Source organism: Macaca thibetana, chromosome 16 (genome assembly GCF_024542745.1).
Source record: "Macaca thibetana thibetana isolate TM-01 chromosome 16, ASM2454274v1, whole genome shotgun sequence".
Taxonomy (NCBI): Eukaryota; Metazoa; Chordata; class Mammalia; order Primates; family Cercopithecidae; genus Macaca; species Macaca thibetana.
The window spans coordinates 14,874,396-14,891,186 of NC_065593.1; the positions used below are offsets into that span (position 1 = coordinate 14,874,396).

At 52.2% G+C, this 16,791-nt stretch overlaps 2 protein-coding genes across 6 annotated transcripts in view; one reads left to right on the forward strand and one right to left on the reverse strand.

Annotated features, from left to right (window-relative positions):
- The window catches only part of TXNDC17 (thioredoxin domain containing 17), a 997,418-nt gene that overhangs the window by 135,678 nt on the left and 844,949 nt on the right, over positions 1-16,791 (reverse strand). The window lies entirely within an intron of this gene.
- The window catches only part of PITPNM3 (PITPNM family member 3), a 103,308-nt gene that overhangs the window by 50,171 nt on the left and 36,346 nt on the right, over positions 1-16,791 (forward strand). Inside the window, exon 4 of the mRNA XM_050765257.1 lies at positions 3,069-3,116. Coding sequence (XP_050621214.1) covers positions 3,069-3,116 — 48 coding nt within the window. The remainder of the gene's footprint in view (positions 1-3,068; positions 3,117-16,791) is intronic.

Here is a 16,791-nt window from a genome sequence, read left to right on the forward strand (position 1 = left end):
AGGGCCTGCACTCATCCCTCGAGTATCCCTGGGCATGAGAAAATAATAGTAGCAAATAGAAAACACTGACTGGGCACAGTGGCTCACGCCTGTAATCCCAGCCCTTTGGGAGGCTGGAGTGGGTGGATCACCAGGTCAAGAGACTGAGACCATCTTGGCCAACGTGGTGAAACCCCATCTCTACTAAAAATACAAAAATTAGCTGGGCGTGGTGGTGAGTGCCTGTTGTCCCAGCTACTCAGGAGGCTGAGGCAGGAGAATCGCTTGAACCAGGAGGCGGAGGTTGCAGTGAGCCGAGATGGCGCCACTGCACTCCAGCCTGGTGACAGAGCGAGACTGCGTTAAAAAAAAAAAAAAAAAAAGAGAGAGAGAGAGAGAAAGAAAGAGAGAAAGAAAGAAAACACCATAATAGGTTTTAGAGCATCCTCAGGGAAAAGGAAAAATGTTATATTTTAGTACCTTTAGCAACATTTTTTTTTTCTGTTTGAAAAACGGACCTCACATTTCCTTTTTGCATGGGGCCTTCCTCATTCTGCAGCTGCTTTTAGGTGGAGTGTGATAGAAAAAGCAGGAGGTTTGGATTTGGAAGAGTCTGCAAGCCCCTTCACCTCTTCAGGCCTTGGTTTTCTTATCTGTGAATGGTCTTCCTTCCCAGGGCCGCGTTCTCTCACACCCCCGCTTTGCCTTGAACTTGGCATTCCATAAACGTGATCTTGCTGGCTGGTTTGGAACGCCAAGCCCTTTCCTCTACTGTCAAAACTGAAATCTCTGCTCTGGCACGGGCTTCCTTGGGGTCCTCAATCAGAATGAATCTTTCCCTGTCCCCCTGTCTCTGCCGGTCTTGCCTGTCACTGCCGTCGGCGATGCGCCACCCTGCACGGTGGTGTTCTTGCTCCTTCCTCACCCTGACTTCCTCATCTCTGCATCCCCCACGGCCCTTAGTATGGGGCTCGGCCCATAGAAGGTGCTTTTTCGAATGCATGTCTCCATTCCTCTGCTAGGCCCCAGTTCTGCTGGGTGCTCAAAGCTGACTTTCTTTAGGGGCAGCAAAGTGTGACGGGCCTTAACTGGCGCTCAGACATGGTGCGGGCCTTCGCTCCCTGACCTGTGTATCGGCCACTGGGTCATTCCTTGTTCCCGTCCACATCTGTGCTGCTCTTGCACCTGGGAAACAGTCTGTGCCCATCCTGTTGTGCTGTGTGGGGACTGCTCTATGATGGCATCCAGGTCTCTGTTCTCTATCTGGGCCCTTCTTGGGCCTAGGTTTTGTCACGGCCCCTGGGTCTGGGGAGTGCTGTGAGCTGGCATCTAGCATTAACCATTGATTCTCTCTGTCTGGCTCCACCTGGGATCATGATGAAGACAAAAGGGACAAGGTCTTGAATCAATTGTTAGAGGTAAACAAGTAAAAAACCAAGAATCAGAATCATCCTCACTTACTGAACACCTGTTAGATGCCTGACTGTGTTCTGAAGGCTTTACACATACATATATATATATTTTTTTTTATTTGTCTTCTTTTTTGGAAACAGAGTCTCATTCTGTCACCCAGGCTGGAGTGCAGGGGTGTGATTTCGGCTCACTGCAACCTCCACCTCCTGAGTTCAAGCGATTCTCCTGCCTCAGCCTCCCGAGTAGCTTCGGGATTATAGACATGCGCCACCACGCCCGGCTAATTTTTGTATTTTAGTAGAGACAGGGTTCCACCATGTTGCCGGGCTGGTCTCAAACCCCTGACCTCTAGGTGATCTGCCCACCTCCGTCTCCCAAAGTGCTGGGATTACAGGCATGAACCACCGTGCCCAGCAGGCTTTACGTATATTAATCATTTAATATCCACAGTAACCCTCCGAGGCAAGTACCAGTACTATCCCCATTTTATAGATTGGAAGACTGAGGCATATACAGGTTGCGTAACTTGCCCAAGGGTGCATGGTTCGTAAGTGAAGAAGCTGGCATTTGAATCCAGGTATCCAGTCATAATTCAGTGTCACTCAAGGGCATTCAGGACTTGGAGATTCTTAGCGAGTACTGGATCCCTGCTATCTTGTAGGAATGAACCCAGAGAGGGAGAGTGCTGGACCCTATGAGACACAGTGGGCCAGAGGGAGCCTAAAACGGAGTCAGCCTCCAGATTCCAGCTGGACGCTCTTCCCACTGTTTACCGCTGCCTGCTTTGAAGAGGGCCCGGGGGCCACGATCCCAGGATTCAGGGGACATGGGCCATGAAGGCGGCCCTGGCAGGCAGAGGGCTGCAGAAACAGGGTGATGGATTCCGATGGACACACCTGGAGAAGTTTCATGTGAGAGGCAGGCACAGGGTCAGGAGAGGAGTCACCCACCAGGCCCTGGAGTGTGGGCTGTGGAGATGGAGTAGGTTCTTAGACTGGAGTTGCCCTTCAGTTCTGCAGGGGAGGAAATGAGGTAGCTTTGCATGGGGAAGGGTTCTCGAGTCCCTTGGGGAGACCAGGAGGTGACTTCACTTTGTGCCTTGGAACCCTTCCTCAGAGAACTGGGGCCCTAGAGGAAGCCGCAGACACATTTTGGGAGGGGCCGCAGGCTTCTAGGGAAGCTTTGGTCATGGGCGGTGTGCAGTGTTTGGGAGTGGCCACAGAAGACATCTGGGGGGCAGTGGGATACGCAGATCTAGAGCTAAGGAGAGAGGCCTGGGCCAGAGGCAGAGCCCTGGCAGTGGTTTGTGGGCTTGGAGTTCAGTGTGGACCCTCGGAGGAGAGAGTGAGTATAGAGAGGCAGGCGGCTCCTGGGAAGCCGCTGCTTTGTAGAGGAGGGAGGAGAGGAGGGGCTGGAGGACAAGACAGAGGTGGAAAGGCCTGAGGAGGCAGAGGAGCCAGGCTGTGCTCTCCCCAGAAATGGCATCAGGTGTGGCATGAAGGGCCAAGGGCTAGGTCAGGGCATGGCAGAGCAGGGCATAAAGTGGTGGGAGGTAACTCTGCCCATCCCAAGCTCTCAAGTGAGGGCCAGAGGCAGCTCCAAGCAGCCTCCCTGGGAACCACAGTGCCTGGCAACAGTGACAAGGATCTGCTCACGTTTCTTTTCTTTTTCTGCAGGAGAAGGGACCGCGCCGTGCACATCCAGCATCCTCCAGGAGAAGCAGCGTGAGTCAAGCCTGACCCCGTGGGGTCATTACTTCCCCTTGGATGGGTCCAAGCTCGTTGATCCTGGGTCCCCTCTCATCCATTCAGAGCCGGGTAGGGTGGCAAGATCCCTGCCATCTTGCCTGCAGGCAGGACTGGAGGGCCTGAGGTCACTCAGCCTGAGTTTGGGCCACTCTCTAACCCATGAACTGAGCCCCTCGGGTTCCTGAGTTCCTGTCGCTGGGCAGCTCAGGCCAGCTTACGTCTCCGTCTCTGGGGAATCCACAGGGCCAGAGGGAGGGGTGGGAGGCTGGTGGGTTGGGAGCATGAGCTCAGCAGAGCAGATGAGATCATGGCATGAGGACAGAGAGGAGGATAGGAATGGGGAACATGGCCCCTGTGTCCATCACCTTTGGGTGACACAACTTCCAGGAACCACAGACGGTGTCATGGTGACTGACATGACTGAGTGAGGTTCAGAGACACCTCATTCCTGGATGTGCCTGGGGTGATGATCCTCAGTATTGCTCTGTGAAGAGGCCACCCCTCTGCAGAGCCCGTGGCCCTGTGGCTGAGTCCCTGTCCTCTGTGTTATACAGGCGTCTCCAGGTTTCCTTCCCCCTGTGCTTTCCCAGAGAGACGAGCGCAGCATTGGACCCAGGAAAGACTTGGTCGAGACGTGGCCATTTGCTGACATAGTGACCTCAGGACGTCTTCCTTGGACATTCTGGGAGGACTCAGTGGCCAATGTCTGGGCCAAATGTCTTTGCTGTTGGCATTATTGACTTCCACATGCGGCTGGGTCAGGAGAGGAGTCCATGTGTGTTTGGGGTGGCGTTGTACTCAGAACTTTCCTGACTTCTCTCTCCTGCTCCTTTGATCTATAGTTGCAGTTTTGGGGGGGCTCAGTCCACTCTGCCCACCACTTCCTCGGGCTCAGGCCTGCGGCCGCTCTGCAAACTCTTCCATCCTTCAGTTGCTGTCCTGAGGTGGAGGCACCTATGACACCAGCCTTCCTATGGCCTGGAACCCAGCCTTGAGTGGGTACACAGACATCCCCTGCCAGAGAAACTTTCTCTTATTGTTTTTGAGACAGAGTCTTGCTCTGTTGCCTAGGCTGGAGTGCAGTGGCATGATCTCGGCTCACCACAACCTCTGCCTCCCAGGTTCAAGCGATTGTCCCGCCTCAGCCTCTTGAGTAGCTGGGATTATAGGCGCCCTCCACCATGGCTAGCTAATTTTTGTATTTTTAGTAGAGACGGGGTTTCGCCATGTTGGCCAGGCTGGTCTTGAACTCCTGACCTCAGGTGATCTGCCTGCCTCAGCCTCCCAAACTGCTGGGATTACAGACATGAGCCATTGTACCTTACCTGGAGAATATTTTTCTGCTTCGAATAATCAATGGCAATTTCATAGACAAAGCCCTTCAGGGGCTGGTAGGTGTGAATATCTTTGTCAGGGGCACCCCAAAGCCCAGGCCATAAGGGCATCAGGCCATGGGAAGGACAGGGCAGAGACGACGGCAGTTCTCTTTCCCTAGCCCTTGTAGGGGTGTAAGGAACTGAGCTCAGCACAAGGGAACTGTGTTAAAATATATCTGCGGGTCTTTAATGTATAGAGGTGAAAAAGATGTTCAGCACAGGTTTTGAGAGATGGGGCCATGCCACGCCGCGCTAAGCCATGGGGGAAGCACTGGGTTTGGTCAGGAGACAGAAGGGCCAGGAAGCCCACTCAAGGCTGGGTTCCAGGCCATAGAAAGGCTGATGTCATAGGCGCCTCCACCTCAGAACAGCAGCTGAGGTATGGAAGAGCTTGCAGAGTGGCTGCAGGCCTGAGCCCGGGGAGGTGGTGGGCAGAGTGGACTGGGCCTCCCAAAGTTGCAAGGCCCAGAGCCCTTGTTGGGTTTTCTGCTGGAAAGACAGGGCAGAGCAGGAGAACTACCTAGGGCTGGCTGATTTGCATGTCGAGGGCTCTGGGCTCTGGGCTGTAGGGCTGGTGTCCCATTGTCTGGTAGCTGGCCTTGGGTTGATTTAGGGCCAGGGAAGTATTGGTTTGGCGGGTGAGAGTTAGACAGAGAAGGTGGTTGGGGATATGGGTTTGGGACTGGTCCGTTTGCCTATGAAAGGCGCCCTCAAAGGGAGTGGTTATTACCTCTAGGAATTAGCCAGCCCTGGGAGGGGCAGTCTCTTCCTGGCCAGCAAGGCCCCTGAGATGCCAAAACATTGTAAAATAACAAGCATGCTGAGCACAGGGGTGTCACCACATTCCCCAGGAATGCAGGAGAGGAAAGGAACCCATCATCTCGCCTTCTGAGCACCTGGCCAGAGGAGACAGCGGCAGCCCCGAAGCACAAGCAGCCGCCCGACGCGGGGCTTGTCTCCGGGATGCCAAACCACGGCTCTGTTTTCCACAGACACAATTGAATTGACGAGATGTTTAGTGACCTCTGGACCTGACTGAAGAAAAATGTATGTTTAAATAGTTAGAATTCTATTGCTGAAGGCTGTCATCAAATTCTGCTCCTTCAGAATGTTCTTCTCAGGCCGGGCGCGGTGGCTCACACCTGTAATCCCAGCACTTTGAGAGGCTGAGGTGTGTGGATCACCTGAGGTCGGGAGATCGAGACCTGCCTGGCCAATATAGCGAAACACTGTCTCTACTAAAAATACAAAAGTTAGCCAGGTGTGATGGTGCATGCCTGAAATCCCAGCTACTGGGGAGGCTGAGGCGGGAGAATCGCTTGAACCCGGGAGGCGGAGGTTGCAGTGAGCCAAGATCGTGCCATTGAATTCCAGCCTGGGTGACAGAGCAACACTCCATCTCAAAAAAAAAAAAAAAGTGTTCTTATTTAGCAAAGAATGACAGCGTATGTGCAGATGCATTGTGGAGCTCAAATGATACCTTGGAGGTCGTCTAGGTTGGGGATGCCCAAATGAGCCTAAGGTTTTCAGCCGTGAGGAAAACAATAATACTGTACTGTGTTTTTCCATCGCATTGAGCATATTCCATTGAGAGGACTCCTTTTCACAGAATTCTACAATTACATCCTGCCTAGTTTTGGCATTAAAATGCTTTTTCTTTTATGAAATGATGGTGATGATCAATGGTAATGTGTTTGTTTATTTTTAAGGCAAAATTGGCAGAAGAAAAATCTGTGACCTGAATTAAAAAAAGAAGAATCGCAATGGCTTGCATTTATAATGGTGCTTTTCCACATAAAACGTACTTGCATGCAAATTATCTTCTTTAATAGTTCCACTGGGTTTTTGAAAACTCACTAAACACAAGTTGCGAGGTGGTGAAAGTTGCCCTGGCACCAGGAGTCAGAACATCCTGGGACTGGTGTGATGGTGTCTGGGGTTGCAGGGTGGTAAGGCCTGGGTTTGACACTCAGCTTCTCTCGTTTAGTAGCTGTGACATTTTGGACAAGTTACTTGATGTCTCTGAGCCTCAGCTTACTCAGTTGTGGAGAGATGAACATACTGTCATGCTGGGCGCAGTGGCTCATGCCTGTAATCCCAACATTTTGGGAGACCAAGGCGGGAGGATTGCCTGAGCTCAGGAGTTCGAGACCAGCCTGGGCAACATGGTGAAGCCCCATCTCTACTAAAATACAAAAAATTAGCCGCGCATGGTGGCGTGTGCCTATAATCCCAGCTACTTGGGAGGCTGAGGCAGGAGAATCGCTTGAACCCAGGAGGTGGAAGTTGCAGTGAGCCGAGATTGTGCCACTGCACTCCACCCTGGCAACAGAGTGAGACTGCGTCTCAAAAATAAAATAAAATAAAATAAAATAAAAATAAATAAAGAAAAGAAAAGATGGCCATACCGTCTACTTCTTAGAGTTGCCGAGGGCACCAGAGATGGTATCTGTGAGATACTAGGATCCACGCACGGTGGATAGAAAGTACTGATGGTTCTCACTTGTTACTGGACGGATGTGCCTTGGAAGCTGGCACACCTGGTGCCCATGTGATGATGAATCTTATCAAGTGGGGCTCAGTCTTGCTGGCGCTCTGCTGGTCCTGCGGCTGCCTCAGTTGCCATTGTCACAGCAGTGTTTCCCCAAGCGTTGGAGTCCCCAGAGAGGAGGACATGAGCCGGCCAGAGAGCATGGGGCCTCTTGGGTTGGGAGTGTGGGGAGGGAGGCCACCATGGGCCTCTCAGGACAGGCGCAGGTATAAGGTTGCAAGGGCTTGTCTGCAATGGCTGTGCAGGGAGGGGTGTCCTGGACACTTTCTCCTTTGCGGCTGCCAGGCAGCCCCAGCCTTCACTGTGCAGTTGGCCAGGCGGCCTGGCAGCCTGCTGTCACTGGCGCGAGCCTGCTATTTGAAACCAAACTAGAGGAAGCCAAGGGAGCCATTGTGTGTGGGGGCTCGGTGGGGGCCAGAGAAGAGAGAGGGCCTTGGACTTGGGGGAGGAGACCCGAGTGACCTCCTGCTGAGTTGCTGTGCAGTCTCAGCTCCTGCCTGGGGCCTGTCTGTCTGTACACGGAGTCCCTCCTGGGTCTGACGTTCTCAGCGTCTTCTGTTGCCGCTTCTCTGTCCCCTGGCTTCCTCTGTCTGTGCCTGTTTGTGTTTCTGCATTGTTCCTGCTGCTCCATTAGTTAGCACAGTGACCATTTCCAGAGTGCTTCCACCACACCTGCCATGGTGCTGGCTGTAGGGACTCAGAGATCTTACATGTTTCCATCGAACCTCACTCCTTCTGTGCTTCCATCCAGTGTGCATGGCACCATCCTCCATGAGTCCAAGCCAGAAGCCTTCTAGACTTCTCTCTCTCTGTCACCATCCACTGTCAAATCAGCCACTCCTAGTGTCACTCAACCTCCAGCAGTGCTATGAGACCCACCCACTCCGCTCTGTCCCCGTCCCTTCTCTAGTTGAGGCCCTGTCTTCTCTCTCCTGGACCATTGCATCCTCCGGTGCACTGGCCTCCCTGCCTCCTTACCTCCCTGCCTCCCTGCCTCCCTGCTTCCCATCTCACCCACTCTGGTCCTCCCTTCAGAGTGTCAGAGAGACTTTGGAGGAGGAAAGCCTGGTCCTCACAGCCCCTGCTTCCCCTCCCATGGCTCCTCTCCTATGAAGCGTGAATCTTGCCCCCATACGACCTTACCTGCCCATTTTCTCCTCTTCCTGTCAGCTGTCCCCCTTCCCTTCCACCCCGACTCTGGGAGGGGCACGGACTCTCTAAGCACAGTTTTCTTGTGGGCTAATTGGGAAGCCTGAGCAGCCCATCCATCTCTGTAGAGGAGACAGAGGCAGTTCCTCTGCAGCAAATGGTGGGAAGGATCAGGGTCCCTCTGTACCCCTCACTGTTGGCCTCTGCCCTTGTGGCCCCATTCATGGCAGCCGGGGTCACTCATGCTGAATCCAGCAAGCCCAGCCCACCCCTCCTGCTGCCATATGCCACCACCATAGAAGAGGCAGAGGGCAGGGCTGTTGTCTCAAAGGGGCAGTAACTCCCCTTCCTCTGTCCGCACCCCCATCCAGGAACGTCTGGTGGGAGGAGGCACGACATTCTCCCAGGAGACCGGCCGCTGCCTCACCCTCTCCATGCCTCTCCCTTCCAGTCTCAGCAGCTCCACGAGGTGCAGGGCTCTGCAGTGCACAGGGCAGGAAAAGTGCGAGTGGAGAGGAGGCTCCCTCTGTCCCACCCCCACGCAGGATGGGTTGAGGGGCAGATTCTACAGCAAGAAGACCTGTCCATTGTGGCCCTCGAAGTTGGACCCGGCCTGTGTGGATGACAACAGCCACCCGACACATGGGACCCAAAGCCATGATGTCGCCTCATGGCTTTTCCAGGGCCAGTGCCTGGCGTTAGCTGCAGGGGTGGGGACAGCAGGCAGCTGTCCCACGTGCAGGGAGGGTCTTCCCACAGCCACGTCCACACATTAGAGCAGATGCTCTGTGGGGCTGTGAACTTCCTCTCGTCACCAGAAAAAGACCTGACAATGGTCACCGAGTCCCAACTTTCCTCTCATCTGCAGAAAAAGACCTGGCAATGGTCACCGAGTCCCAACCTTTCTCTCATCCCCAGAAAAGGACCTGGCAATGGTCACCGAGTCCCAACCTTCCTCTCGTCCCCAGAAAAGGACCTGGCAATGGTTACTGAGTCCCAACCTTCCTCTCGTCCCCAGAAAAGGATGTGGTAATGGTCACCGAGTCCCAATCTTCTTCTCGTCCCCAGAAAAGGACCTGGCAATGGTCACCGAGTCCCAACCCTAGCCCCAGTCTGACCCTTTATCTTCATCCTCTGCTGAGCCTCTCTCCTGGCCACCACCTGAGTCCCAGTGTATCCCCAGCTGGGTCCTAACTCCAGCCCCTGGTCCTGGACTGAGCTTGGGTCCTCAGCTCAGACACAGAGAGATGTAGATGGCTCAGCTCACCTCTCCCCATCGTGGGCATGTGGTTTGACGTCACACCCCGCTGCCTAGGGTCAGTGACCAGAGGAACAGCTCTGAATGCCCTGACCAGCCACCAAAGGGCTTCCCTTCCCAGATACCCTCTGCCCTTGGCCTCCCCAGGAAGACCCCACACCACAGACAAGGATGAGTGAAGCCCCTTGCCCACGACTGGCCTCTCCACTCCTCTGCCTGGTAACTGGTGTCTTTTCCTGGCCTGTGTGGGCAGCTTGCTGAGCACAGCTGCAGACAGGCTATATTTAGCCAGCTTTAATGAGCTCAGGGTGGCAGACGTCCGCCTTGGGAGCACTTTTCGTGCATGTGTGTGTATGTCTCTGCTTGGCATGGTTCCTTCTCATTGTGTGTGTGTGTGTGTGCCCTTGCACTTGTATGTGTGCATTAGCCTCTGCCAATGCATTGGTGCATTCACTTTCATGAGGATGTGCATTAGCCTCTATGCCAATGCATTGGTGCGTTCACTTTCATGAGGATGTGCATTAGCCTCTATGCCAGTGCATTGGTGCATTCACTTTCATGAGGATGTGCATTAGCCTCTATGCCAGTGCATTGGTGCATTCACTTTCATGAGGATGAGTGTGCATCTCTGTGCCTATATGCAAGTCTATCTACGTAGCATCTGGGTTTTGCTGGGGCACGTGCAGCTTCCGACACTTATAGGGGTGCAAAATGGGAACAAATGATTAGTTCATTCACCCATTTGTTTAAAAAATATTTAATGAGCACTTTTGTATGCCAGCATCGTGATAGTCTTTGGGGATAAAATAGAGCAAAATCAAACCCAGTCCCAGCCCTTAAGGATCTCATCATCTGGGAGATGGAAGAGGGGAAGATAATAATCAAATAGTCATAAAATGAAAAGCATGAGGATTAACCCCAGGAAAGAGAGGACCGCGGTGCTTTTGCGGAGAGGACAGGAAGAGTGGAAGTCCTCCGGAAGGAAGGAACACTAAATTTCCTGTGGGAAGTATCTGGGCACGCGGCAGTGTAGAGAAGAGCCCAGGCCTGGGGAACATTTGCAGGGACCTGCGGTGAGAGGGAAAGGGGATGTGCGAAAACTGGCTGAGTTCAGAGAGGGAGGGGTGAGTGTGGGAGAGCGGAGCAGAAGGCAGGGGCTTGGTCTGGCTATGGGAAGCCTGGAGAGGGGTGATGTGGGAGGAGGTGATGGGATTTGCACAGAGCACTTAGGATCCAGCCCGTGATGCAGTCAGGGTTCTAGCAGGAAACAGAAGGCTCACAAACCACAGGTGGAGGAGGGCTTAGCAGAGAGACTTTATTCACAGGTGAGTGAGGCTTCAAGGAAACCAAGAAGGCGTCAGCAGTACCCTGGGGCTGTTCCCACCCCTGAAAGAGAAGAGCCCAGAGAGGCTCCTGCACGAGCAGCAGCCTCCAGCGGAGATCACCTTACGATGACCCGATGACCCGGCATGGAGGGGGCTCCCTTGTCCCAGTTCTCCTACTGGTGCTTTCCATCGGCTACACCCAACCAGTAGCAAGAGGGCCTTGGCCTCAGGCTGAGTCAGGCAGAGATGGGGCACTGTGGCTCCAGAGGGGCAAAGGGAGACCACACTGCACAGTCTACTTACTTCCACGTGGAAGAATCGCCCTTTCTTTTGTTTTTCTGTAAGCCACCTTGATTTTGACTGTGCATTCCCACGCAGCTGTGCCGGTGAAGGACTCCTCCTCCTCTGTGTGTCCAGGGGCTTCTCTTTCTTCCTTCTCCTGCCATTGCCCCAAAACTCCAGGGGTCTTCCCAGCACTCTGGTTGGGGAAGGGTGCCTGCAGCATGCACACATGTGCAAGGAGTCCTCCATCCACAACAGTGAGGACGAGGACCCCGGAACCCAGCCTAGTGATCCCTTTTGTCCTGGGCTTGCAGCTCCTAGCCTAGGGTTCAGGCTCCCTAGAGCATGGGATGGCCAGGTCTTCTTATGTTGATCTCCTTCTTCCTGGAGTTGCCAAGGGACCGGTACAGAGGACTCTCTCCTCCACTCAGGTCCAGGGCGTGAGGATCTCTTTTCACCCTGAAGCATTCTCTGTCTCCTCAAATCCTTTCCTCTTGGGAACAAAAGAGCTTTTGGAAACAAAAGCCAGGAAGCTCTGCCACAAACCTTCCCGGAGGCAAAGGAGCCAGAGCTGGGAGAAAATATAAATTGGTATCTAAAAAAAACCCACCCTGCTACATGCACTTTAAACAAATTCTTATTTTTAATCTATCTTTTGAGTAGGTAGCACATGTACATGGTATAAAATGCCTCCCTCTCCGGTCTTCCAGCGCACACAATTCTCCCTAGAAGAAAAGATGATAACCAATTTCTTAGATTCCATTTCAGAGATAATCTCTGCATACGTGAGTCTATCCATAAATATGCATTTATATATATTTTTGTATCTGTATCCTCACGCAGAAGGGAGCACACAGTTCCTTTCATCATGCACCTTGCTTTTCTCAGATGTTGGTACTAGATCAAGATTGTCTCCTTAGCTCGGTACACTTAGAGCTGAGTTGTTTTTTGCAATGGGCGTGTGTGATTTCACTGTGGTACAATGTATTCAATCTGTCCCCTGCTGGTGGACGTATAGGTGCTTCCTGTCTTTTGCTATTGTGAAAGCACTGTGGCAATGGTGAGCATTGTGCATATGTCCTTTTGCACGTGGGCTTGGAATTGCTGGGTCAAAGGCATTTTGCATTTTGAATGACGTTGCCAGAGGGCCCTTCACAGAGGCTGTTTTACTCTCACCAGCAATGAATGCACAGGGTGTCACAACTGCCAATCCGACAGGTGAGGGGGAAAAAAAAAGTTGTCTCAGGGTAATTTCAATGAGCCTTCCTCTAGTTTAGGGTTCTGAGGTTGAGCACCTTTTTCCTATGTGTAAGAGCGATTCCCAGGCCCTGTGCTGGACGCCGCACACACTCGGCGGGTACTGCAGGTGCGCGTGGGCTGGAGCGTGCCACTGCATTCCTTTGTGTTTGTGCTGTTCCTGGCAAAGCCAGGGTGGACTTGACAGGGGATCATTAGGGCCTCAGGCCTAACAACCTAAGAAGTCCCTGCTCCCCATGGTAACCTCTCCCCACTCTTTCTTCCCTGCCAAGAGTCTCCCTGAGGAGGCAGGGCTGTGGCGTGAAGGCATTAGTAAGAGCAAAGAGACCATCCCTTTCTTACTCCCCTCCTTCAGGATGATGAAGAGCCCTGACCTGGTGACCTGGGTTCTAGTCCCCAGCCCTCCACTTATATCCTGAGAGAAATCACTTCACCTTTCCAATCCTTGGTTTTCTCATCTTTAAGATGGGGAGAGTACTCCTGGCCTCACAGGATGAATGTGAAGATTGCCTGAGATACCGGGTGAGGACTAGAAACTCAGGACCAATCTTAGGAGGGCTGTGTTTGTTGCAGAGGAGTCTGCAGGGGAATACCAGGGTTTAGGATGTCATGTCCCTCTAGCATCCCTGTGTCATGGTAGCAGAGTTTTCTCATGGTTGTATACCTGGAAATTTCACTGGGCCCAATTCAAGATGGCACCTCTGATCTGAACGGCGATTCCCCATGAGAACTGATCCTCTGAACTAACCCCGTGTTCACGTGGGGTATCTAACAACATGTTCTCAAGGGGCAGGGTTTGGGGCATAGGCCCTCGCAAGGGCCAGGCCCTGGACTGGGGTATGTCTCTGTGAAAGGCTCACTGGGCCATTGAAGGTTTGAACACATCACCTTAGCCTGGTTAGTCAGATGAATCCAGGCGGACGTGATTAGATTCTGACTCTGAAAGGGTTAAGGAGTCACGGAGGGACCTCAGCCGCCAGCTCCCCACCACACTGGATGAAACTTCCCTCCCCAGCACCCTGCTACGTGGCCACTTATATAACTTGCTTGTCTAACCTCAGTGAAGGAGAACAGCCTGTCTGCAGGTCAGCACAGGTCACTCTTGAACTGTTGTAAACATTTCCTAGGTTGTGCTAAAACTTGGAATGACTCTCCAGAAACCACCCCAACCCTTATTCATCCTGGCTCTGCCCTCTGCTCCCTTGACCCACACATGCTCAGCATAGATTTGCAGGCAGCCGCTGTATCCCTCTGAGCCTGCTCTTCTCCAGGCTGGGTCTCTCAACCTCCTGAGCCCCTTTCTGTAGCTTTCCTGCCCTGTTATTGGGCATCAGACATACCCTCGGCAGGGCCTGAGCTGCAGGGGCAGGGCAGGGATGTCCCCCTCTCATTTTGAACTGAGATCTCTGGTTTGTGCAGCCTTAGAGGTTGAGAAGTAACAGTGGCAGCCCCATGACCCTGACTCAGGCTGTTTGTAGCCTTTGGTCATGTGACTGATCTGAAGCACATGACCTAGGTCTTTGTCATATGACCTGACCTTGGTCACATGACCTATTCTTGGTCATGTGATCCCAGGGACTTGAGAGCTATTTGAAGGCAGGTGCTGTGTCTGATTGGTCTTGGTGTTTTCAACCCTGACACAAGTTTGGGCAATAACCAATAGGGTAGGAATAGGCAAGTGGTATCGAGGTCTTTTTTTTTAAGTCCTTGGAAGGCTTTATTTTTATTTCATTTTATTATTTTATTTTTTCAAGATGAAGTTTTGCTCTTGTTGCCCAGGCTGGAGTGCAATAGTGGGATCTCTGCTTACTGCAACCTCCACCTGCTGGGTTCAAGTGGTCCTCCTGCCTCAGCTTCCCAAGTAGCTGAGATTACAGGCACCTGCCACCATGCCTAATTTTTGTATTTTTAGTAGAGACGGGGTTTCACCATGTTGGCCAGGCTGGTCTCGAACTCCTGACCTCAACTGATCCACCCACCTTGGCCTCCAAAGTGCTGTGATTACAGGTGTGAGCCACCATGCCTAGCCTCAAGTTCGTTTTTAACCCAAACACACGATCTTAATTCACTCATCATGTTCCACATTTATTCTTTCCTTCCACAAGTATTTCTTGTCCTTTTATACTCCCTCATTAGCCTTTCAGCTCTCAGAGGGGAGAACATGTCACACCTTTTTCTTTGTAGTGTTTATATTGACTAAAATAGGAGGTTGTGGCTGGTTTTAAAATGTTCCTCGCATAGGCCGGGCACAGTGGCTCATGTCTGTAATCCCAGCACTTTGGGAGGCCAAGGCGGGCAGATCATGAGGTCAAGAGCTCGAGACCATCCTGGCCAACACTGTGAAACCCCATCTTTACTAAAAATACAAAAATTAGCTGGACGTGGTGGCACATGCCTGTAGTCCCAGCTACTCAGGAGGCTGAGGCAGGAGAATTGCTGGAACCCGGGAGGCAGAGGTTGCAGTGAGCTGAGACTGCACCACTGCATTCCAGCCTGGCGACAGAGTGAGACTCCGTCTCAAAAAAAAAAAAAAAAAAAAAAAAAATTCCTCGCATAAACATGACCATACTTGTATTATCTATCCAATAAACATTCGCAAATAGTTTTAAACTAAAAGAAATATGGACTCCTTAGAGAAAAATTGGAAAATAAATGAAAGTAGAAAGTAAAAAAAAAAAAAAATATATATATATATATAAAATCCATTGTCCCAGCATCTAGAGAAAACCACTGTAAACATTTTGGTGTGTTTTCTTCTAATACGAGGCCCCAAGCTCCTTCCCGCACCTCCCCCACCATTATTTAGATTGTCGTTTTTCCCTTTCTGCAAAGCTAGGGGCTGGGAAGCTGCAGAGGAGGGTGGCCTGCAGTCTGGCTGCTGAACAAACTCAGTGGCTTTTAAGTTTCACTCTCTTGGAGCCCTCAGGAACTGCCTAGGGACAGGGATGTGCTGGAGTGAGGAAGGTGGGCTCTGGGTCCCCCAACCTGCTTCAGCCAGAGCCAATCCACTTTTATCTTTGCAAATTGGGCTCCTAAGGAAACTTTCATTGGCTAAAATTTTCCCCTGTTTTTAAAAAAGTTTAAAAACCTTCAGAAGAGGGCCCATCATTTCCTCAGCTTCGTGCTGCTCCATCCACACAGTTACTGGCTGTTGGTCCCCACACCTTCTGTGTGGCCGCAGGTTCCCATTCATGAGCACACATTCCTTGAGCTCCTGTGGTGAGAGCTATGGGTTCCTTAGACAGTTTGTTATTCTGCCAGTGTGTTCCCCTCCCCAGATGCCCCTAAGCCTTTGGCATTCCCTTGAGCTGCTGGTCCAGTGACCCTATCTATGCCACATGCTATGATGCAGGGTCAGCGAGCTGGTTCCAGGCGAACTTATTAGAGCTGTGGGAGCCACTGCTCCCCTCCCCTCCCCACACTTCCCCTCCCTTCCCTGCCCCCCGCCTTTTTTTTTTTTTTTGAGACAGAGTCTCACTCTGTCTCCCAGGCTGGAGTGCACGATCTGGGCTCACTGCAACCCCCGCCTCCCAGGTTTAAGCGATTCTCCTGCCTCAACCTCCCAGATAGCTAGGATTACAGGTGCCCACCACCACGCCTGGCTACTTTTTGTATTTTTAGTAGAGACAGGGTTTCACCATGTTGGCCAGGCTGGTCTCGAACTCCTGACCTCAAGTGATCCGCCCACCTCAGCCTCCCTCGGTGCTGGGATTACAGGGGTGAGCCACCACGCCCGGCCCCACTGCTCCCTTTTCGAAGGGTCCTCAAAGCATTTGTTTATTAATTTGCCCCAGGACTTCCTAGGAATGAACACCGAGCTCCCTAGTTGGAATCAACCACTTTGAAAAGCAAAGCGAAATGTGCTGCCTGCAGCTTTTTGGTTATTCTTCCTTTCTCCATAGCCTCTCAGAGCGGCTCCATCCTTGTGACTGTGGGTCCCCTTCAAGGTCCTAGTGCCGAATTCTGCCGCATCTGGAGGCTTGGACTCATAGAATCTCAGACTGCCTGACTCTTACCAGGGAATGTAGGCAAACCCCTCGTTTTGCGGTGGTTTGCAGAGCGTGTCTGAGGTCACCCTCTGAGTAGGGGGTTAGTTTCCCATCCAAGGACTCTATCTGTGTCCTATCTTCCCTGTAAGTCTGTGTGTGTCCTTCTCTCTGCCTGTGTGTGTCACGTGGGCTCACCTGGGGAGTTGGGGCTGTGGGCTGAGCCCCCGAGATGCTACTGAATGAGGCTATAGTTCTTCCCAGATGTCACCTAGCTATATGGATGAATCCCACATGGCAGCAAAATAGCAAAGCCTTTGACTTCCAAGCAGGGCCAGGGTAGACTTGACAGGGGATCCTCAGAGCGTAACATGTCTTTATTTATTTATTTATTTTGAGATGGAGTCTTGCTCTGTCACCAGGCTGGAGTGCAGTGGCGTGATCTCAGCTCACTGCAACCTCCGCCT